Source organism: Prosopis cineraria, unplaced genomic scaffold (assembly GCF_029017545.1).
Source record: "Prosopis cineraria cultivar Desert tree isolate PC_DT_omini unplaced genomic scaffold, ASM2901754v1 PC7, whole genome shotgun sequence".
NCBI lineage: Eukaryota > Viridiplantae > Streptophyta > Magnoliopsida > Fabales > Fabaceae > Prosopis > Prosopis cineraria.
This window is the reverse complement of record NW_026555338.1, coordinates 38,779,591-38,803,394: the sequence shown is the minus strand read 5'-3', so window position 1 is coordinate 38,803,394 and position 23,804 is coordinate 38,779,591. Positions and strand designations below refer to the sequence as shown.

At 37.8% G+C, this 23,804-nt stretch overlaps 2 protein-coding genes across 4 annotated transcripts; one reads left to right on the top strand and one right to left on the bottom strand.

Moving 5' to 3' along the window:
* Window positions 1–12,431: 12,431 nt before the first annotated feature.
* LOC129315547 (lysine-specific demethylase JMJ30-like) lies at window positions 12,432–16,878 on the top strand. 3 transcript variants are annotated; one of them, XR_008594525.1, is made up of 7 exons: window positions 12,432–13,121; window positions 13,749–13,958; window positions 14,353–14,487; window positions 14,601–14,744; window positions 15,035–15,536; window positions 15,890–15,982; window positions 16,326–16,354. XR_008594525.1 is itself a non-coding variant. In XM_054959334.1 (6 exons), exons 1-6 carry the CDS (start codon window positions 12,663–12,665, stop codon window positions 16,512–16,514), a joined length of 1,230 nt encoding a protein of 409 aa, XP_054815309.1. In that variant the 5' UTR covers window positions 12,432–12,662; the 3' UTR covers window positions 16,515–16,878. The 3 variants fall into 3 exon arrangements, 2 of the variants coding, with proteins under 2 accessions (XP_054815309.1, XP_054815310.1); XM_054959334.1 differs by lacking the exon at window positions 15,035–15,536 and having other exon boundaries at window positions 16,326–16,878; XM_054959335.1 differs by lacking the exons at window positions 15,890–15,982; window positions 16,326–16,354 and having other exon boundaries at window positions 15,035–15,874.
* LOC129315546 (UDP-glycosyltransferase 92A1) lies at window positions 16,769–18,498 on the bottom strand. The gene has a single exon (XM_054959333.1). It carries the CDS (start codon window positions 18,397–18,399, stop codon window positions 16,924–16,926), a length of 1,476 nt encoding a protein of 491 aa, XP_054815308.1. The 5' UTR covers window positions 18,400–18,498; the 3' UTR covers window positions 16,769–16,923.
* Window positions 18,499–23,804: the final 5,306 nt, after the last annotated feature.

Sequence of the window (23,804 nt, the reverse complement as noted above, 5' to 3'; positions counted from 1 at the left end):
AGAGAAACTATGCCATAAGTTTCACGGAATTCTTGATTCTTCGATAGAACGTGCTAAGTCTCAAAGGAAAAGCTTTTGTTATTCGATATTATAAATAGAAAGAAGAAAAATAGAGTTAGTCAACAATCGATCAAAACTCGCATATTTTACATTCATTTAGTCCTTTTTTAGTTCTTAGTTTTTAGTCTATAATTTTTTACACTTCAATCAAATTACACACTTGTTCTACCAAAGCCTTCTATCTTTTTACATCCGAGCGAACTGTGGTAAGGGAACTCGGGACTCTTTTCGTTATCTATTGAGACTCAACTTCTCTGGTATGCCTAATATTTATTGTTCAACCATGAACAATTTGCGACACGCCTAGTAGGACCTGTGTAACAAAGATGGTAGGGATGCAAAAAGATAAAAGAATTGATAAAATAGGTGCTGGTTCTCATGAACCAGAAGGGATCTCTGCTCACGCAGGATCAAAACACTTATCGCCTGATGCTGGAGCAGCTAAACATTGTAAGCATGTAGTACCGATGACAATAGGTAGCAATAGGAGCCCTGGCTCAAAGTCAGGAAGTGGTCAACCTAACTCACTGATCATATCTAACAAACCTGTGGCAGAAGTGCTGCGGGAAATTCAAGACTGAATGGATAAGTAGTTGGAAGAGAACTAAAGGTTCTTTGTAATATCCCTGGAAACATCAAAACACAGGAGAAAGAACGACAGTAGATCATGATGCAAGCTCTGCATGAAGGCATGAAGAATATAACTGCATCATTGAGAGGCACCCATCTAGAAGCAGGCTCGAGTGTAGGGCCACTTGGGGGGCAGCAAGCTAAAGTCAATATAGGTGCTGGCCATCGGGACTGCACACTTATAAGATACATCCCTAACCACCAAGTATTCGCACACACTCATCCTTTAATTAAATCTTTGTATTATCTACAGGATCCTGGCACAGTAGCCTGGGGGCACGGTGATGATCCCGAAACGTTTGGTCGAGCCTCAGAACTAACTAATGAACATGAAGGCCTTAAGGGATGCCATTCAAGATATATATGGACTAGGGCTGAGGCCAATTGGCCTCCCCACCTTCTTAAAACCCTATTCGGAGTACATAAACAGGGACAACCCGTGCCCTTAAGGGTATAAAATCCTTGACTTTACATTGTTCTTAGAAGATGGGACACAGTCAACCTTGAAGCACATTGGGAGGTTTACAATCCAGTGTGGCGAGATTGCTAATTATGAAATTTTTGCTAACTTGAAGCTAAGGTTGTTTCCAAATACTCTTATGGGCTCGGCGTTCACATGGTATACGTCACTGCCTCGTAATTCAATCATCAGCTGGATGGAGATGGAGCAGAAGTTTCACATCCAGTTCTATAAAGCAAAGTTAGAAGTTAGCATAGTAAAACTCTACAAGCTCACACAACGGGCTGGAAAGACAGTAGACCAATACTTGGTGAGGTTTAAACGTCTAAGGAGTAGGTGCCACGTGCCACTTCTAGAAATTAAATTTGTTAAGCTGGCATAGGTAGGACTGGATATAGAACTCTGAAAGAAATTTCAGGAGATGGAATTTTGAGATTTTTATGAACTCATGGCCAAAGTATGGGGTTATGAGAAACTACTCAAGGAAGAGGACCATCACCAACGGATTATAACTGAGACTTATTTTGGAGATCTAGATATAGTGGTAGTAGAACTGAAGAATGCTAGAAACTACACATGCCCAGCTCTAGTAAGGAAGGCCGGAGAATTACTTAAGAGACCAAACGCAGTCTAGTACACCTTTGATACTACTAAAACAGAGGAAATTTTTTATTTCCTCCTTAAGGAAAACTTCATCTCCTTGCTCATGGATCATAAGATTCCTTCGAAGGAAGAACAGAGAGGGAAGAAATGCTATAAGTATCATCACTCATGGAGCCACAACACTAAGGCGTACTGGGGATTTAAGAACACCGTCCAGGACTGGATCAATAAGGGAGTTCTAAAATTCCCTAAGGAAGAATCCATGGTGGTAGATAAGGACCCGTTTTCCCTATTTGCTACGGTCAATATGGTGGAGATAACCTTTGGCAAATAACGACTCAAGAAAAGTGATGGTAAATAGAAGGATGGGAGACCTTGGAACATCTAGAACAGGGATAAAGTAACTCAAGAAAACTCTAAGACAGCATGGGACCGCCTAGGGAAGCCTACAGGTTGGTCCAGTAAAAACAGGTCTTTTAAATGTGACATAGGCCTGAAGGGGCAGAACATGAAAAGCTCAGATGACTCCAAAGTAGTTTAGGATTGCTTGGGGGAAATCCAGAGCAAAGGCAGTCAGTAGAAAAGGAAGAAAAATAGCAAACTACCCTTAGGATGGGATGTTAGCCCAGGGGGATTAGTGATGACAGAACTAAATAGATCTAAGGTAGTATGGGACCGCCTAGGGGAACCATTTGGTAGATTCGACTTCTTTGTAAAGTACTTGGCACCTCCTAGATCAAGCGAACCATTCATAGGGATACCAACTAATTGGGATGTAGGCCCTGACGACCTACCGTTACTACCATTAACGCCATCAGAAAATAACACAAAGCTTCCTTCAAAATCAAAAGCCGCTCAGGGCTCGAACAGGTTTGTTACATCACCTAGCAATGTGTTGCTTTTGAAATGGAGAGTTGTGAGGCACAAGAAATTCCTAGCAGCCTTGACAAGAACCTAAAAGCGACGTTTTCAATGAAAATGGGCTACACAGAGGTACCTTATATAGGATAGCCCGACATTCAACAGGAGGCTAGCAAGTTTAGAAAAAAGTTCATCGAGGATCAAGACGAAGGAAGTGAGGCCGAAAATAAAAAAAGGACCATTCACATTGGAGAGATACCGCTCAACCTCTACTACGTGGTCTCGTTAACATTACCTTCTCAATTCTAATCCACCACTAGCAATACTCAGGGCTAGTAGAAGCAAAACTCCTCAGGGCCGACATAGACAGGACTATATCAGTACTGCCTAATGGAGTCAAAAGAAGAAGAAGAGTACAAGCCTATAAATACGTAGGCACAGAAAGAAGAGATTGCAGAGCTCGTCTGCCAAATTACTTTGCAAGCAATAAAAGGAAAGCCAAAGCAGGCTATCCTGAAGAAACCCAGCATGAAGATGATTCAGCACTTGAAGCCTTTATACATCAAGGCACATTTTGATAAGAGACCAATGATTAGGGTCCTCGTTAACAATGGCTCGGCGATGAACATTCTGCCAGCCCACTTGATGATCAAGATGGGACAAGAGGAGCATGATCTGTTGCCAATTGAGGTATTAGTTGTAGGGTTTACTGGGACTGCATCTAAGGTCCTCGACGTACTACCGTTACAGGTTGATGTTGGGACCAAGTCATCACTGACAGTCTTTTTTGTAATCAGTATCACAGCACAATACCAAGCCCTCCTAGGTCAAGATTGGATTATGCCAATGAATGCGTACCCTCTTTACTAGAATTGATTGATGACTAAAACAAATAGAGAAAAGGTCATAGCAGTCGAGGCCATCTAAAAATTATGGTTGCACAATATACAAGAGAAACTAGAAGACTACGGACCCAAGATTTATGGGACCGAAGTCGTATATGAAGATGAGACCCAGAAGATAGCACAATTGCACAAAATAGACCCTATACCTTAAAATTTGAAGACATAGCCCTAGAGTTCCTGGATCCACTAGAAGAAGTAGACCTTAGATCCTCATAAGAAATGAGGATCACATTCATTAGCTCATTACTAGATAAAGAATAAAAGGATGCCATCAAGCTAACACTGTTGGAATTTAAAGACTGCTTTGTATGAGACTATAATGAAATACCAGGGCTGGCTTGGCAGCTGGTCTAACATAGGCTTTTTATAAAGCCAAACTATATACCGCACCACCAGAGAATGTTAGTAGAAGTGGAGCTATGAGTAAAGGAGGAGATCAAATGCCTCCAACGGGCCAGATTCATATGGCCCTACAAGTATGCTCAGTGGCTCTCAAACATAGTCCCAGTGATCAAGAAAAACGAGAAACCGTAAGTTTGCATAGATTTCTGAAACATAAACATGGTCATACCTAAAGACATGTATGCAATGCCTATTGCAAACAGGTTAATAGATGTAGGGGCCAGAAACACTTTATTGTCATTTATGGATTGCTTCTCCAGATACAATCAAATATTTATCGCAAAAGAAGACATTCATAAGACCGCTTTTAAGTGTTCGGGCTCCATTGAAACTTTCAAATAGGTGGTTATGTCCTTCAGTCTAAAAAATATTGGGGCCACATATCAGCGGGCTATGAATGCTATCTTTCACGATATGATAAGAAAGCATCTAGAAGTATAGATAGATGACATAATGATAAAATCTAAGAAGGCACATGATCATATTGAATATTTGAGGATGAGTTCCTCCGAATGAGGGAGGTTGGCCTTAAATTAAATCTACTAAAGTGTGCTTTTGGTGTAATTGCATGTAACTTCCTTGGATTCCTGGTCCACAGAAGGGGGATTGAAGTAGAACAAAACAAAGCACAGGCCATCTTAAAGGCAAATGCACTGAGTAACAAGAAAGAACTTTAAAAGTTTCTAAGACAGGTCAATTATCTCAGGCGTTTCATCCCGAACCTTGTAGGGAAGATGAAGGAGTTTTTTAAACTCTTGAAACTTAAAAATGTTGAGGAATTCACCTGGGCCAAACATCATCAGGTGGCCTTTGACAAGATTAAAGAACACTTAACAAAACCTCTAGTCTTAGTAGCCCCGAGGAAGAACACCCCATTTCTATTGTATTTAGCTTCTACCGCCATGTCCATAAGTTGTATGTTGGCCTAAAATGTTGATGGGAGACATGAGCAGGCGGTCTATTATTTAAGTAGGTGCTTAACTCCCACTGAGATCAGATACTCAGCTGTGGAAATAGTATGTTTGGCACTATATTATGCCTGTACCAAGTTAAGGCATTATATAATAAACGCAGTTTTGTATGTGGTTTCTTATTTTGATTTAATTAAATACATGCTTAATTGGCCAATCATAATGAGCTGTATAGGGAAATGGAGCTCAGCTTTGGTAGAATTTTCTTTAATATTTTTATCTCAAAAGTCAGTAAAGGGCAATAAGAAGAGTTATAACCTGATTGGAGAAAAAATTCATTTTACTACTAGCAATGATAAAGATTTAGGAGTAAGCAATAAGAAAAGGAAAGGTAAATGCAAAGTTAAACAAAATCTTTTAAGAAAGCTTAGCGATTCAACTGATGGCTTATTTGATGCCCCTATTGAGAGTTCTGTGGAATTTCCTACAAATTAGTTTGTTTTTAAATCCTCTCTTACTGCAACCTCCAACTTTGAAGGCGCTGGTGACTGGCCTCAAACAGTCACTGGAAGATAATGATGCTTTTATCTTAGAATTGTCAGGGGCTAGGCACCCCCTTGACAATTCAAAACTTAAAGGAAGAGTGCCAGAAAAATAAATCATCTCTTGTTTTCCTTATAAAGACAAAAATTAGCAGAAAAGGTAGAAAAAATTGGAAAAAAGGTAGGTTTGCATGGGTGCTATTATCAACAACCTAAGGGACTTAGTGGAGGGTTAGCACTCTGGTGGCAGGATGATGTTCAAGTCCAGATTCTTTGTGGTACCTACATTCACACCATTATTTCTTCTAGCGGGGGTGATCTACTTATTATTTTTATTTATGGGCCAACAAATGAAAATTAGAGATGGCAAGTATGGAAGGAGATTTCTAAGTTGAAACCCGGAAGTAGTGAAGCATGGCTTTGTATTGAAGATTTCAATGACTTGCTCTCACAGTAAAAAAAGATGGGTGGTAATCCTTGCTCTATTTGGAAAATCCTTAATTTTCAATTGTTCTTAACTAATTGTGACCTTATGGATTTGAGCTTCGAGGATCTATGGATTTGAGCTTCAAGGGATCCTCATTTACTTAGGAAAGTAATAGGTTGGGAGAGGATTATATCAAGAAACGCATTGATAAAGCTTTGGGGAATGAGTCTTTTCAAAGAAGGTTCCCTCAAACTATTATTTTTTATGAAGAACCAGTCAGCTCTGATCACTATTTAATCAAGGTTGATTTTTGTTATAAAGATATGAAAACACCAAAAGCATTTAGGTTGGAAGCTAGATGGTGTGACCACCTAGATTTCCTGTGTATTATCAAACCCAGTTGGACTTCTACTAACATTATGTCTGATGGTACTATGGAGGAAATACACATGAGAAATAGGTGGTGCAGAGAAGATCTCATTAAATGGAGTGTGAAGGCATTTCTAAACAATCACAAATTAATACAAAACTTGAAGGGCCAGATTGCTAAGTGCCTTAATGGTGAATACATAATTGAAAAGGCAATTAAAAAAGAGAGAGTTAGAGTTAAGACTTTTTGAGGTTTTTAAAATGGAAGAAAAATATTGGTGGCAATGATCTCGAGTTAATTGGCTACTATATGGAGATCGTAATACTTATTTTTTTCATGCTGTCATTGCCTAAAGACAAAACTATAATAAAATTTTGAGGCTACGAAATGCTGAAGGGGATTGGCTGGAAAATGAGGACCAGATAGCTGATGCTTTCTTGAACTTTTATACTGATTTGTTTCAGGCCAGTAGGAGAAATATTATTAATCATGTCCTTGATTACATCCCTCAAAAAGTTACTGAAGAGGATAATTCCATGTTGTGTCAAAAAGTGACCATTGAGGAAGTGAAGTAGGCTATTTTTGAACTGCGGAGCACTAAAGCCCTTATGGATGGCTTCTCTAGTTTATTCTACCAGCGTCTCTAGCCCATTGTTGGAGGTAAAATCTTTCAATTGGTTCATGATTTTCTAGAAAATAGTGAGGATTTTTACTGTATTAATGAAACAAACATTATTTTATACCTATAGTTGATCACCCTGAGGTTGTTGGCCATTTTAGGCCTATTAGTTTGTGCAATTTTTTTATAAAGTGATTTCCAAAGTGCTTGCTAATAAACTCAAATGTATTTTGGGGGCCTTTATGCCTAATCGACTCATCCAAGATAATATTCTATTGGCTCATGAAGTCTTTCATTATCTTCAACATAAGAAGAAGAGAGGTTCTTTTGACATGGCTTTAAAAGTGGATCTTGACAAAGCCTATAATCGTTTGGAATGGGATTTTGTAGAGGCAATTTTATTGAGGCTTGGTTTTAGCTATAAATAGGTATCCTGAATTTTGAAATGTATTTCATCAATGCATTTCAACCTCACTCTTTCTGGCCATAAGGTTACGGGCGTTACTCTTGAGCATGGAATTCGGCAAGGTGATCCTATATCTCCATACCTTTTTATTCTTGCTATGGATGTCCTCTCTAAAATGATTCATGTACATGCTGAAATTGGTGAACTAAAGGGAATAAAACTAGCATCATCCTATCTTAAGTTAACACATTTTTTCTTTGTTGATGATGCCTTTTTCTTTCTTCGGAGCTCTACTAATGAATGTGATACCTTTAAGTTGCTCATTGATCTATTTTGTTCTGTATCTAAACAAGAGATTAATTATGCGAAGTCATATGTTTTCTTTTCTAAGAACATACTTGATGAACTTTGAGACTTTATCTGCACTAATCTAGGTATCCCAAACACTATGGATCCTGGCTCTTATCTTGGATTACCTACATTATAGGGAAGATCAAAGGTTACTACTCTTGCCTTTGTAAGAGAGAAAGTAGGGAAGTGTATTCAAGGATGGAAAAGGAGTACATTATCTAATGCGAGGAAAGAAGTCTTTATCAAATCTGTGGCTAATTCAATCCCTGTTTAACCAATGTCTGTTTTCAAGTTCCCGAAGAAAATGTGCTGAGCTAGATAGCCTTATATCTAATTTTTAGTGGGACAGCAATGGCACTAATTGTAAAATCCATTGGAAATTGTGGGAATAAACCTAAGAAGGTGGGTGGTATGGGTTTTAAAGAATTTAAAGATTTTAATTTAGCTTTATTAGCTAAAAATGCACGACGAGTGCTGCACAATCCAAATGATCTATGGGTTAAAGTTATCAAGAGTATTTATTTTAAAAATACTAATTTCTTACAAGAAAAAAAAGGCTCCTGTGCATCTTGGGGTTGGTTTAGTCTTTTAAAGGGATGAAACTTATTTTTGAAAGAGTTCTGCTGGCAGATTGGTAAAGGTGACATGGTTAAAATTTTTACCGATTAATGGATTTTGGGGCTACCTAGATTCAAGCTTAAGGTTGAAAACCTGATGGCAGAAAAAGAGAATATTTTAGTAGATCATATTATTGAGAATGGGCAATGGAATTTAGATAGCATTCGAGATAGAATCTCTTTAAGGGAAATGGAACATATCCTGAAAGTTCCTAGTTTTGGCTCTACTCGTGATGATAGGGCTATTTGGCTGAGTGCTAAGGATGGATTGTATACAGTCAAAAGCGGGTACAAAACTGCAAGGAAAGAGTGGGATAATTCCCCGTTACCTGATCCAAGCCACTCATGGCGACCTCCTGATAGCTTGTGGAAGGGTATATGGAATATGGAAGCACCCCCAAAAATAAAGCACTTCTTGTGGCATGCATGCTTTGGGTCCTTGGCATAAAAGGTAGGTTTGCTTAAACAAAAATGTGTTTTGAATAGCACTTGCCCTATTTATGGATCTGCTCTGAATCTCTTAAACACTTGTTCTTCTACTTTGATTGGGTTAAAGATGTTTGGTTTGGTTCCAATTTTAACTTGCACATGGATAAAATGGCCACAACAAGATTTGATAAATGCATAGCAGAGATGATTTTTGAAAATAGCGACCTTGATGAATTAATCAGAACAAGGTGGGCATTTACCTTATGGTTAATTTAGAAATCAAGATGCCTATTTGTCTTCTAGAATGTTGTTGTCGACCTAACTAAAACCATTTATCTTGTTGAATCTGGGTTCTTTGAGTTTTGGATAGTCTGAGAAAATCATGCTGTGCACCCTGTTCATGAGTCAGAATTAGCTCCACCAACATGTCCCGAGGCATCTCCTATGAGGTCTACTCCACTTGTTAGTTTTCTAAAATTCAATGTGGATGGTGCTTTGTTATTGAGTCACTTGACTGCTAGAATTGGTGTCATCTGTCATGACTCTTAAGGTGTATGGGTCGATGGCTAGACAGAGAGTTGTGAGACTTCTTTAGTAATGGAGATTAAAGCACGTGCTGTCAAGACTGCCCTTATAGTTATTGAAGCTTCAACCTTCCTGCCACTATTATCGAGATTGATGACTATTTTCAAGGCCATTTCTACTAATAGCACACGTGGTTGTGATTGGCAAAGTTACTAGCAACTCCTGGACGTTTTTGATCTGAAGTGTAGGTTAAATCATGTTAATTTCTCCTTTGTGACTAGATATGATAATCGAGCTGTAGATCATCTGGCAGGCTTAGTTCTAAAGAGGATGTGTTAGTCTGGGCGACTTTTATCTTCCCCATCCTCTCTTTTTCCTTTTTTTTTTTAGTTACAAAGGCAAGCCAATGCTTCAATTACAAAAGCAAAGAGAAACTAAGCATTCCTCTTATCTGACAACAAGATGTCTAAGCAACCTAAGGGACAGTTCCAAAGTAAAATAGTGTTTGCTCCAGTAGTGTAAGCAGTCTTGTTTAAGTAATCAGCACAACTCAAATTCTCTCTGGACGTTTGTTTTATGACAAAGTCCCAATTGCTGTAAATAAGATCACGAATTACCGTTACTTCATTAAATGAAGAATCAGAATGACAATCCCTAAAAAGCATGTTGATGGCTTCTAATGAATCAGAGAAGAGTTTGATTTTTTGAAATTTTTGTTGGTTACAAATCTCCAATCCTGTTCTTATAGCAAGAAGTTCGGCAACTGATATGGTTACTCTTCCTAATTCACGTCTAAAGCCTAGAATCCAATCACCCTGTTCATTCAAGAACACTCCCCCGCAAGTGGCATGTCCTTATTGGTTAATGGAAGCACCCACATCCACACAAACATAGCCTTTAGGTGGAAGGGTCTATCTATCTGCGTCATCTAAAAAACCTTAGAATATTGCATGTTTAAACTTGTTGGTACTTGAATCCTCCATCAGCAAGTAAAGACCCTGATGTATGATCTCATTAGACTTGAATTGGGTTCCTTCAAAGAGCCTTCAAAGAGTCCTTTGCATCGAGTCTTCCATAAGAGCCAGAACATATTACAAAAAACCTTAATCTAAGGCCATATTCTAAATTTGCTTTTTCCTGGGTTGTGAGTAGTATTCCATTTGAGCCAATCCTGCAAATCAATAGAGAAAAAATCAATAAAATCATTAGGATTAATAATTCTTTCCCACACTCTTTTAGAAATCTTACAGTCTCGAAGGATGTGTATGATGGATTCCTCTCTATGGTACTCAAATGGACACTCATTGTTTGTGGTTAGACCACCTAAAGCTCTGAGTGAATTTGTAAGTAATCTCTCATGAGTAACTTGCCAAAAGAAAAACTTGATTCTTTTAGAAACAGGCCATTTCCATATCTTCTTCCATAAAGGTTCTAGAGACCCATGATTAATAGTTTGGAGAAAATCATACACTGATTTGATAATGAAAGAACTATCAGTAGTAGATCTCCAACTTAATTGATTAGCCTCAAAGCCACTTGGTGGTTTTAACCTCTTTATCTTCTTAATCACCCATGATGGTATGACATTAATCTAATTAATAATATTCCGTTGTCCAGTAGATAGCACATGCTGGCCGACCACATCTGACTGATTAATTGTGTTATAGGTTTGATCAATATAATAAATAAGTGGTTGATCAAGGCATGACCATTTGTCCTACCAAAAGTTGGTATTATGTTCGCCTCTTATCTTTTTCCCCACACCTTTCATAAAATCTTCCCAAGTGTGAGTGATTGCTTGCTAAACCACTAAGGAACACTGTTTACGAGTGACTTCAGGATAGAAGTTATCTCCGCATTTGTATTTCTTCCTTATGCATTGAACCCATTGAGCATCTGGTTTAGTTATCAAACCCCAACAAAGCTTCATAATAAAAGCAGTATTTTGATATTTGAGATCCTTAATCCCTAGACCTCCCAACTCTTTCCTGCATTTCACTGTATCAAAAAAAAATCAAGTGTAATTTCCTTTTATCTACCTCTTGACTCCATAAAAAGCCTTTGCAGATTTTTTCAATTTCTTTAAGAATGCCTGTGGGTAATAACATTGTTGCATTAGACACGTGGGCATAGCTGATAAAATAGCTTTGATGAGTACTGACCTCCCTGCTATGTTTAGGTAATTACTTTTTCAAGTAGATAATCTTTTCCTGACTTTCATGACAAGAGGATTGAAAATCATTTTGGAAGCATGAGAATGGATAAGTGGAACTCCCAGATATTTGCCCAAGTCTGCGGTGAGACTAATGCCAATGATATGACTAAGCTGAGTTGCTCTATTATGGTTGACATTCTTAGAGCAAAAAATTTTTGATTTGGCAAGATTAACTTTATGGCCCAAGACACTGCAAAAAGTACTTATAGTTTCCTTAATGATCTCAATATGCTCTAAAGAAGCTTCTACAAACAAGAATAAGTCATCTGCAAAGAAGAGGTGGGAAATAAAAGGGCCTTCGGAAGTAATCCTTAAAGGTTTCTATTTTCCTTCAGCACATTGTGCCTTTATTAAATGCCCAAGTCTTTTCATACACAACACAAAGATGTAAGGGCTAAGTGAATCACCTTGTCTAAGACCTCTGAAGGAAAGAATTCTTGAGTTGTATCACCATTCCACATTACTTTCATAGAAGCTGAATTTATGCAATGCATGATGATCGCCACAAAATTACTATCAAAACCAAGATTGTGAAGAGTATCTTCAATAAAACCCCAGTCTAACCTGTCATACACTTTTTTCATATCAATTTTAATAGCCACGTAGCTTCTGCCTGTACGCTTGTTTTTTATGGTATGAATTGCTTCTTGTGCAATAATCACATTATCGCTCCCTTTTTCCTTTTTTAATTTCTGATGCGGAGGGTGTGGTTCCTGTGGCTCCACGTGATGGAGTTGAGTAACTCTTCTTGCCTTTTGTTTTATTGTTTACATATGTAACTTTGCCATTGCCACTTTGGCTTTGTTTGCATTAATAAATTTCTCTTTTGGCCAAAAAAAAACCTTATATTTATATTTTTAAAAAATTTTGTAGAGTAAGCTTGTAAGAAGTTTACATTTTGGTTTATTCAAAACCAAATTTATTTAATAAAAATTTATTCAAAAAATTATATTTTTTTGAACAGGTATTGAAAATAAAAAGAATCAATTTGAATAATTTTTTATATATATATATATAAAATAGTGAAATAAGGTGTAAAAAATTATTTTAATATAAAATGATTTTGTTATTGGATATGAATCGAAGGATGAAGGTTTTTCCAGCCTGCCAGGGTCATTGTGGGAGTGGGACTCTGAGAGGATCCGGATCGCAAATCTATGGGCTTAATCTTGAATCTTCGCAAAGGGGAAGCAGGAAATATCGGTCGGGGTCAGGCGTTGGATCTTTTTCGCTTTTCGCAGATACAAAAGAAATATCTCACAGGCTCTTGTTTATTACGCTGACGCAAGTGATGCGCGACTAACCTCGTCAACCACCGCCGCCTCCGCCATGTCCGGCGTTGAGTCGCCTGATCTTCACACTCCGACATTAGACAGGGAGTCTTCGGGGCTCATTCAGTCCATTTCCCAGCATGGAGGCTATGCTTATGTCAGGATGGCGTTTCTGGCGGCCGCCGGTGACTTTCGCGCTGCTGAAGCGGCTCGTGAGATGGCGTGGGAGCAGCTTCACTCGGGGCCCTGGTACTCTGTCCCCCCGGTGTGGCGTGATGCATACTCTATGGCTTGCCTCCTCGTGGCCAGGTACCATTATAGAACTGGTGAGTTCAAGGAGGCCCTTAGGGCTTTGGATATGGGTCTTATCATGGGAGGAATGCTTCTAAGGAAGGACTTGGACTCTGCTGTTGAGAAAGTTTCGGTGGAGGTCAGAAACATTGGGGTTTCTGAAGATTGCTGTGGAGGTTTGAAGTATGAGCATCCACTTGTTAATCAGCAACTTAATAACACCGAGGTGAGGTCCATGCCTCTTTCTACTTTAATGAAACTTTTTGGTTTTGTACTGCTGAAGCTTGGGATGAACAAGATAATATAATTTCGGACTATGCGCCTTCTTGACATTAATTACTGATTGGATGATCGACTGTGCTTTGCTATTGTACGTCTTGTAGAATAATGTCATTGTGAATTGGGACTTGTCTGGCAAAGTTTGGGGTTTTGATCAATGGTAAATATTCACATGTATTATCATGCGTTTAGCTCGCATACGAACTTTTATTGGGGATGAAGTCATGAAGATACTTCTTGAGTATATAAAGATACATCTCTGATTCCTTCTAACTTATTTTTGAAGTATTATTAAGAATTTTGATGTAATAGAAATTTCATTGTAGTTAAAAATCTTCAGAAAAATGTCAGAATCCAAACTATGTTTCCTGGACAAAACAAGTAGCATCAGTGCATCACCCTTGAATCCAATCTGATATAAGATGATAGTCTAGCAATGTTGAAATTTTAGGTTTTCACTTTTAAATTTGTCTTGCCTTCCTAATTGTGCTCATGGTGTTGGATTTGAGTGAAGTGATTATCGCCACAATGCATGGCCCTTCTAATGTTTATGCTATAGCTTTCACATTTCTAGGTGCTCCAACTTCTACCTTTCAAGTCTCTTTCAAGTAAAACTGTATTGAAGAAGGCAGCTCTGTCATTGGAAAGATTTCTAAAAGATTATTACCTATCCCGTTCCCCAGTTATTATCAGTGATTGTATGGATCACTGGCCAGCCAAGGCAAAATGGAATAACAGAGATTATTTGAAGAGAGTTGCTGGTGACCGTACAATTCCAGTCGAGGTAATTACTCTAAATTTTTTTTTACTTTTGTAAATTTAAAAAATGCACCTCCTCTCCTTTTAAAAACAAAGGTAATGCATGAGAGAGCAGTTGCATTTGTTTGATTTCCATTGGCACAAGAAAAAAAGGGGGGAAGATAGGTACCTTCCCCCCTCTGAAAATACAATCTTTTGCTTTTTTGCGTTAAACTTACCATCACTAACGATCACCAAACTGTAAATTAACTTCCCCCAGTGTCTCTTCTTAACATACATTTTCGTTTTTGGGGTTAAATAATATTTTTTATTTTTTTGGTAATCATAACATACATGTATTTTTGAGGCAAAAATATCATACATACGTTTTTCAATTAATAAATATTTAAAGGATAGGGTAATGTTTGCTTGCTTTACAGGTCGGGAAGAACTACCTAAGTGCAGAGTGGAAGCAAGAGCTAATTACTTTCTCCGAGTTTCTTCAGCGGATTGATTCTCCTGGCTGCTCACCTCTGGGCCCTACATATCTTGCTCAGCATCCATTATTTGATCAGGTTTATATTATGTAGCTCTTTCGTTTTGCATTTCTAACGTATGTAATTTTGGTATGCAAGTGCTGCTCTCATAGTCATACTGCTTTTAATTACTGATGTTATTGACATGACAGATAACTGAGCTTCGGAAAGATATTTGTATACCAGACTATTGTTTTACTGACGGAGGTGAGCTTAGATCTGTCAATGCTTGGTTTGGTCCAGCTGGGACAGTAACGCCTTTACACCATGATCCACACCATAATGTATTAGCGCAGGTAACACAGTTTAAGTAATATCAAGAAGATTTTGGAAGATAGAACTTTTACAATTTTCTGCTATTTCAATTTATTGTTGTGTTACCTATCCTCACTTTTCTGTGAGCATATTCACAAGGTTAATTATTAAATGAGAGAAAGTGTTGCCTGTTGCATGAAAACCGTCACCTTGTACCTGTTAGCAATGCTATTACCGTTTAATCTCCATTCTTTCTTGCTAGAATAAAATTGTATCTAAAATCTGGGTGACTGATTGTTATGACTGCCTTGATAATTTAATTTCTTGGCAGACATTGCTAAAATCTTTCTGAATAAAGGCCCGAGAAGTATGGACACAGAACATCACAAAGATGGTGGAAGACAAAATTTGAAGTGTTGCGTCTTGTTAATACAAGTATTCTGCGACAGACGTGGAGATAGCTCTTTCCTAAAGTACTCATATTTCATGGATAAAAGATTTTTTATAAATATAATTTATATCAACAACTTTTATTTGTCCCCTTGAAGAAAAGGAAAGCAAAGCTTGATTACAAAGTCAAAAGAGGCGAGAAAAGTTATATCTTTTTATGCCTATAAACAACAGTACATTCTGGAATAAAGTGATCAAGGTAAGTGGTAAGAGGGATGCTATGATGAGCACTCTTGGCAATGAGGTCGGCTGATTGCCTCACGGTAAAAAATGATGTAATTCAGACCCAGTTAGCTCAGCCATGTTGTAGCGGATGCCTTGTACTTTTTCCCAGAAAGGATGTCCAGGATGGCCATCACGAAAGATGAGGTTCAAAGCTTTGAGTGAGTCAATGAACATGAGTACTGATGACATTTGAAGCTGTGTACAGATTCGAATCCCTTATGAACAACTATGATATATTGTGCATGGCTTTTTTTTCCATCCTTAAGTTCTCTAAATCGTAAATCATGTGTTAAGCCAAATAAGAAAATGATTCTCGTAATCTTGGCACTCTTACAATTCATTATCGTTTCTGTTGTCAACTTTCTACACCTCCCAAAACAGTACGGATTCATATCCTGTTTGGACTTCTCTTCCTCTCCTGTTAGTTTACATGCTTGAAAGCTATCTGAAGCCCCATTACGTAAAATGATATGAGCATGACTGGGATCAATGTTATGTTTGATGATTTCAGGTAGTGGGAAAGAAATATATCAGGCTTTACTCTTCATCTTTTTCTGACGAACTTTATCCCTACCCGGAAACCATGCTTCGTAATTCCAGCCAGGTACGTAGTCAAATTGAGATAATTAACTGGCCACCTGTATACCAGTTTACTTGTGCGTTACTCTTTGCTGGGAGCATACCACTTCGCCGCGCCCCTATTTGAATGGCCAAAGATTTCTGAGACTAAAAGTATGATTTAATGTACCCTCAATGTTTCCAGAATTATGGGGCCTCCCTTTACGAGTGTTTGCACTGGCAGCCAAGTGGCTTTGCATGCTTGAACTTATGGCAATCTAATATCTGGCATGCATGATTTATTTATGTTCATTTAATTGTTATTTCTTAAATGAGGTGTTGATTTGAAATCTTTATATCCATTTTGATTGGTAAATATTTGTTTGAAGGTCGATTTAGATGATATAAATGAAATGGAGTTTCCGAAGGTGCAAGACCTGGAATTCGTGGACTGTGTTCTAGAAGAAGGCGAAATGCTATATATCCCACCAAGGTGGTGGCATTATGTCCGATCTCTGACTACCAGTTTATCGGTTAGCTTTTGGTGGAGCGAGGGTGAGAGTTCGCGTGCATCCTGATGCTCTCCTTTCATGTCTACACACGTCAGTTCGCATCGCTGCAACGGTATAATCCTCGTATACATAAACATGATTCGTGGCAATTGGTGCTACCATAGTCCATAATTACAGGAAAAAACGTGCTGCATAGAGCTGCCGACCAAAAGCTTGCTGAAGTTTTACCCCGCATGGGTTTGTTGGTTTGTTTGCTTGTTGTTTGTTTTTTTTTTTTGTTTTTTTTTTTTTTTTTTGGGGTGGGGCGAGGGGAATGTCAATGAACTAACACACGATGAGTGAGTACTCACTATTCAGTAGTCTGATTGTTTCCATGACAAGATGATATCGAAGAATAACACAAAACGACAAAACAAAAAACATTGCTACATTTTCTGCGTTCAGGCACATACAAGAATGTGTATGCTATTTCCGATCACGATTCAGTGGGGACGCTGGCCTCGACGTTGGCGGCAGCGGACAGGAAGGCACGCAGGGCCTTGATAGAAGAGCCCATAAAGGCAAGCTCATCTCTAGTGGCGTTGCCAATGATATCCTTGAGACGATGAGCTTGGCTTCTCATGTGCCTCCCTTTCCCCTGATCAGCCATCACCGCGTTAATGCTGGCGGCTATATCTTGGTGCCGAACCTCACAGCTCTTGCCTCTAGCCACCTCCACGCACACGCCCACCTGTTGTTCGAGAAACTTGCAGTTGAAGAACTGCTCGGCTGCCATGGGCCATCCCAGGATGGGCAAGCCATGACTCAGCGCTTCCAACGCGGAGTTCCAACCACAGTGACTCAAGAATGCAGACACGGCTTTGTGGGACAGTATTTCCAGCTGGGGGGCCCAGTCAATGGCTATCAACCCCTTCCTTGACTCTTGAATCCTCCCCAAGAACCCTGGCGGCAGCCATTCCTGAGCCCGGAATTCGGAATTGATGTCGTGCCCAGTTGGCGGCCTCACGACCCATATGAAATCCCTCCCGCTCCCCTCCAACGCCATCCCCAGCTGCATCATCTGTGACTCCGACATCGTATTCATTGACCCGAAACACACGTACAGCACCGAACCCCTTGGCTTCATATCCAGCCACTCTCGGCACAGCTCCGGGCTCACTCCGCCTCCTTTCCCACGCGATCCGCTGCCCGTCGATAAAATGACCGGCCCGATCGCCCAAACTGGGAGGCCTAGCTTTCTGGTAAAGTAGTGCAGCCCACCAGAGTCAACCTCGTCCACTGTGTTGAACAGCATCCCGTCTGACTTGCCCCACTCAGAAAGATTTTTCTTCTGGAATACCGACCACGCATCGCTGCCGTCCGCCTCCGCTATGTTGGTTGGTAGCTGTGTTTTGTGTATGTGACCAGCTTCTGGAAAATCGGGTAGCAAAAACTCGTCGCTCTGTCGGTTCCGATGAGGGAGATGGAACCAGAGAGAATGGTAGCAGGCTAGGCCATATCCCCCGGCACCGCTGAAGATGACGTGGAACGCACCGACCTCTTTGGCCACACTAGCGGTCCATCCCAAGAAAATGTCGGCTATAATACAGAGTGGGCGTCGGTGGGGTTGTGAGTCGATGAGATTGCGGATGACGAGGTGGAATGCCGGCCTCAGAGCAGTGGTGGCCTCCAGGAGACGAATGACGAGAGTGTAAGGTACAACATCAGTGTTCTCGGTGCTGGGAGGGAGGCCGTGGTCGGAAGCTTGAAAAGGGATTTCGAGAAGGTTGATGGAGGACTGTGGCGGGAGAGAGGCCCTCAGCTTTTTGATGTTGGAAGGGGTGTTGACCATGGTGATGGTATTGCCTGTCTTTCGCTCCAAGTGAAGCGCTAAAGCGAGGAAAGGAATTATGTGACCTTGGGCCATGAAAGGGAACAGCACTATGTCCATGTCTTGTTTGGTCGGAGCCATCGTCACGGATACTCCCGGCCGAACAAAGAGGATGATGGTCTTTGAATTGATTGACCCCTCTGACTGTGCGTGCCGAAGACCAAAGTGGTGGTAGGTTTATGGCTTTGGAGCTATTCACGTTTTCTTTACCCTTTTTGCTCTTTTATATAGGGAGGGCTGGATACAGATCAGCGGTAAAGGTGCACTAGTGGTTGTGTTTTTAATCTAATGACCGGTATGAAGCAGGTGTATAAACAAATTTTTCATTTGCAAAACACACAATCATGCAGTATCTAAAATTTATTAAAAAAATAGTACTTTTAATTCATTTAGTAATCATTAATTTGAATAATATAGATTTTATCTGGATGACATAATTTAATATTAAATTTTTTTATTTTTTATATATTGACTATTTAGGTGTATTCAAGACAGTTCAAATTTATTTTGATTCATGTTTAAAATTTTTAACTTATAATTTTTTTAAAAAAATATTTTTTTTGGAAATTGCTATAAATATTATCTTTATTTTTAATATTGTATATATGAAAATAAAAATTTGGTTAATATGTTGGGAAATTAACTAGGATTAACTTAAATAAAAAGAGATTACTTGAGTTAATTAATGAAGCATGTGGTCAAAGAAGTTTAATAAATGTATTTAGTTATGATTTTAACCCTAAATTTGAATTTGAAGTGAAGTAGGGTGCTCAAGCATCAAAAGGCAAGAAAAGCTAAAGTGAGAACCTCTATCATATATCGTAGCGTGCAGCACATCCGTTGCAGTGCATAGAGGCAACCAATGTTAAGTGGACTTCTTTGTGCCATGCTCCGTATTGCACTATTAGAATTTTGCTTAAACCAACTCATATCTATGCAAAAAATTAGAAGAGAGGATAAGGAGAAAATCAAAGCACATCACTTGCTCTGTTAGGGCACGAATTTAGGGATCATTGGAGATATTTTAAAACTTCTTAACACTCAATGTAAGTGCATTATGCTTCTATCTTTCCTTTCGTTTTTATGAAAGTTAAAGTTAGATTTTGAATTGAGAAAATAATTTGCTCTAAATGAGCTATGAGTCCAAATCTATTAGCTAAAATAGAGACAATGAGATTTGTTTAGAGTATTTAAACTCCACATTAATGATTTTATGAGTTATTGAAAGCTACAGCATCATTAGACACAATAATAGAAGGGTTACTTGAATGAGAGGATTTGAGACTCTTGTCCCAACCTAGTGGGTAAAGCATTCCTTGAGGAGGTGTTACCTGTCGCCCTATGGTTACTAGAGTATAAGAGGCCTGTACTTCACGTTCTATGTGTATAGCCACATTTTCTGAGTCGTAAGACTTAGGTTCATTCTTTTCAATAATATATTAATCTTTATATGTCCTAAGCATTTCGTTCACACGGGTCCTATTGGGGTGCCAAAAATTGTTTAGCAAAAACAAAGGGAGTGTTGTAAGGCGTGCTAGAGACGCAAGGTTTCAACAAAATGGAAAACCTAACTTCTAATCAAATGCGGAGAATTTGGACTCCCTTACCACAGTTCAAAATTAATGTAGATGCAAGGAAGTAAAGACACATTAATCAAAGAAAGAGGTGGCGGGTTATGCTGACCATATAATAGAAAAGTAAAGACTAAAATTACATAATAAAAGAAAAAATAAAATAAAGTAGTAGACACGGAGTCTGAGAATTTGACTAATAATTTGTTAATGCTGATGATAATTGTTGTTAAGAGAGAGCTCCTCTATTTATAGATGATCCTAACTTAGTATTCAAGTCTCATGATTGCTGCTTTCCTTAAATTTAGGAAGTATTTCCTCTATCGTGGTCACTAATTATGGGTGGAGTGTGGAGATAATGGCCTAAACTCAATCCTGTCGTAGTAGTTAAGGTTTCATAAATATTCTTTTTTAATTATTTCAAAGCCGATTTAGTTGAGTTGAGCCTGAGCCTTTAAATTCACAATTTGAGTGCAAACATATGTGTATAGCATGATCATTGAGGCAAGAGTTTGCTTATAGTGAGAGGAGTAAATTGGTAAATCCCAACAGCAGCTCACTGTTGAAATCAGAAGCTTGCCTTGGCACTAACCATTGGAGTCGCAAGATAGCCATTGTCCCATAGTTGATTAAAGACTGTTCCACTTATTATTCAAGAGATTAAAACCTAACTAGTCTGTATTAGTTCATGAGGAGGTTAGATTACAGGTATGACATCCCATGATTGTTAATATTGAGAAAAACTATGGAATACAAGTGGGTGAGTTAACCTTGACTTGGTAGCTTTTTACAAGTAAAAGGTTGGGTTAGTCTGAGTTACAAATATAGTCATTGATAGCTACCGATTTCATGTTGGAGGTAATAGAAGGGTATAAGGTTGGCATTGATCATGCATTTATAGTTCCGGCCACATGATTGTTATTATTGCAGTCCAACATGTCTTTTAGAGACGCGTGATTGTTGTTTTTGCGACCTCAAGATGTGCATAATTGTCACATATCTGATGTTATGTGTTACACGTCCAATCATATGGTTTTATTTCCGTGACTAAGACTATATTCAATATATGTCTATATAATGATGATTTTTTTGCCATTTGTATCCAGAGTTAATTGATATGCAACTTTATAGGTTAGATTAACATTGATTATTGAGTAGTTGTACACTTCATTTTTCAATATCATAGGATCTGACTGATCAAATCAGGAGTTGGAAAAATGTTCTGAGGCTTAGGATTTTGGTGTAAATCCCACAAGTAGGCCTCCATACTTATTTATGTGTATTTTATTTTTTATTGCCAACTAGGGTCACATATGGTTGATTTGGAACTGCTTGCACTACTAGTGGAATTGTTTAAATGTGTATTCTGTGCCTTGAGTTGTCCATGATTGAATGGTAAGTGTTATATAAAGCTAAAATACTAGTGCAAATAGGAAACTTATATATATGAATAATTATGGTGATTTGAATGGTTTTGTGCATATTTGACTCCCCCTCACGTTTTTATGAATCAAGAAATTGAGCGTTGAATTTACGAAATATGCATTTTGCTTGATTGCGGTGTGTTGCACAAGTCCAAAATAATCTATTGAGTGTGGTATAAAAGTTGATGTAGGCTTTTAGTATATGTATTGTGGTTTAAGCACCAAATTATGGGTTATTGTGAAAAATGAGTGAGTTTACATAAAAGGTGTTCAACTTTTGATGGAAAAATAATTTAATTATGAAACCTATGCCATTAGTTAAAGTGAGAAGAAAAATCTTTATAAATACCTAAATCACCTCAAACAAATATCGAAAAGGGATTTGGGATGCGTCAAAAGTTCATTTTGGGTGATGTCATTTGACAGCAAAATGGCTGTTAAAGTCTTGGAATGCACCGCTGCGCATCACACTGTTTGGGAAAATATGTTTTCTTACTTCTCTTGGAATTGTACTAACTCAAAACGGATTTCATGTTTCCATATATGTTTCAAATTCTAAATTGTAAACGCTAAATTCGTATGGTTGTGTTTTAAATTATAAAACTTGGGATACTCAATTTGTATTATTTTACAAACTTGATAATCCTTATTAGAGTTAAATCCTTAATTACTTTAGATGTGGTAGTTAATTGAAGATTGGTATGGGAGATCCTAGAATAGTTTTGTCATATAAAACTTAACTAAATATAAGAGCCATAATTCAAAATATAATAAATGTTAGGTTGTTTATTTGGTTTGATTCTGTAAAATAGGCAACATATACAAAAAATCTCAAACATTTTTAAGGATTATAAACTTTTTTAATATCAAATATGAACTGTTCATAATACATTTGAATGGTCAATTTATAAAAAATAAAAAATTAATATTAAATTAAACTATTCAAATAAAATCTATATTATCCAAAATTAGTTATTAATATATTTATTAAAAATATTATATTTTTATAAATTTTTATTTTGAATAAAACGTGATTATGTGTTTTGAAAATGAGGAGTCTTTTCATACATTTATTTTTTTTATTAGCTATTAGATAAAAATTTGCAGTAAGGATTTTTTACTTTCCAACCGCTACTATATATTCTGCCATTCGAGTTGATTGTTTGCCACTGAAGGGGCACTACTTTAATCAGGGGTCTGGTTTCAATGATCAACGGTCCATAGACAAACTCAATGTCAATGACGCCTTGAATTCCTATCAATTAATCAAACTCATGAGATGGCGGTTGGTTTTAACGCCATATCTGAAACCACCCCCCCCCCCAAAAAAAAACAAAAATCCTTCCTTCTTTCTTGAATGGTTTTCACCCACTTCCAAAACCAAAACCAACACGTTTTTTTTTTTTTCAATACAAAATGACCACGTATGGAACCAAAAAAACTCATTATGGGAATCACGTCGGAGTTGGGAAGGGAATCTATCATCATCATCATCACGAAGTATTGAAGTAATCGTCATCAACACCGTCGGCATGATGATTGATGCGTCAACTACTTGGTATATGTATTTGCTTCTCTACGACACCATAAATCATATATAATGATCCACTCTCGCATTATGATCTTCCTAATTTCATTAAAAATATTACTCGAAGTTCAAGGGGTGAAATCTCACGTCTTCCTTTCCAATTAGAATAAGGACTCGGTAACATGGTAATCTTCCTGAATCCTGTTCCCAGTTCCCGAGTAAAGAACTCACTTTAATTCCACTGTAATCTTCCAAAGCTATTATAGGTGCCTCCTTTCTTGAAAGAATATAAATTAGAGTTATTAATCCCAGAAAAGTCTGAGGAAGCACGGGGTCGCCCCCCTTTATGACCCAACTTAAAAGGAATCTGTTTACTCAAGTGGCGTTATATCACGTCATGTATCCATGGGATCCAGTATCACACAGTTGAGTACTTGCTGAGTATCATTGTGTAATTACTTATTCTTGCACGGACTAATAGCAACAAGTAACAACCAATCTGTATGACTACAACTGCAGTCTGCAATGGCATGCTCCTACCAAGAGAACAGATTTTTTTTATCTTATTTATAAATTATGTTATTAAATTTTTATTATAAATGATGCTTTTCTTTTTCATTAAAAGTTGAACTGAGAAAATATATTATTAAATAATGTATATTTTAATAAAAGTAAAGTTAAAATTTTTTTAAATTTTTAGATAGAATTAATAAATTTTAAAATTTTTCTTGATTTTAGTGAAACATATTAAAAGTAACTTATAAATAAAATTAGATAAATGTTTTTTTATCTTTTTAAACTGATTGATGTGTTTATTTTCCCCATTTAGTTTCATTTAACAATTCACATCCAGTAAATATTTTTTTGAATGGGAGATAATAAAATTTGTTTGATTATGCATGTCAATCCAAGCCACAAAACTGGCTCAAATATTTGCAATCCACATTTCTGTTGCTCAATTGG

Coding starts and splice junctions, on each gene's coding strand:
- LOC129315547 (XM_054959334.1), top strand. CDS start 12,663: ATGTCCGGCGTTGAGTCGCCTGATCTTCACACTCCGACATTAGACAGG. Junction 13,959..14,352: donor ACCGTACAATTCCAGTCGAG/GTAATTACTCTA, acceptor CTTGCTTTACAG/GTCGGGAAGAACTACCTAAG. Junction 14,745..15,889: donor ACCATAATGTATTAGCGCAG/GTAACACAGTTT, acceptor TGATGATTTCAG/GTAGTGGGAAAGAAATATAT.
- LOC129315546 (XM_054959333.1), bottom strand. CDS start 18,399: ATGGCTCCGACCAAACAAGACATGGACATAGTGCTGTTCCCTTTCATG.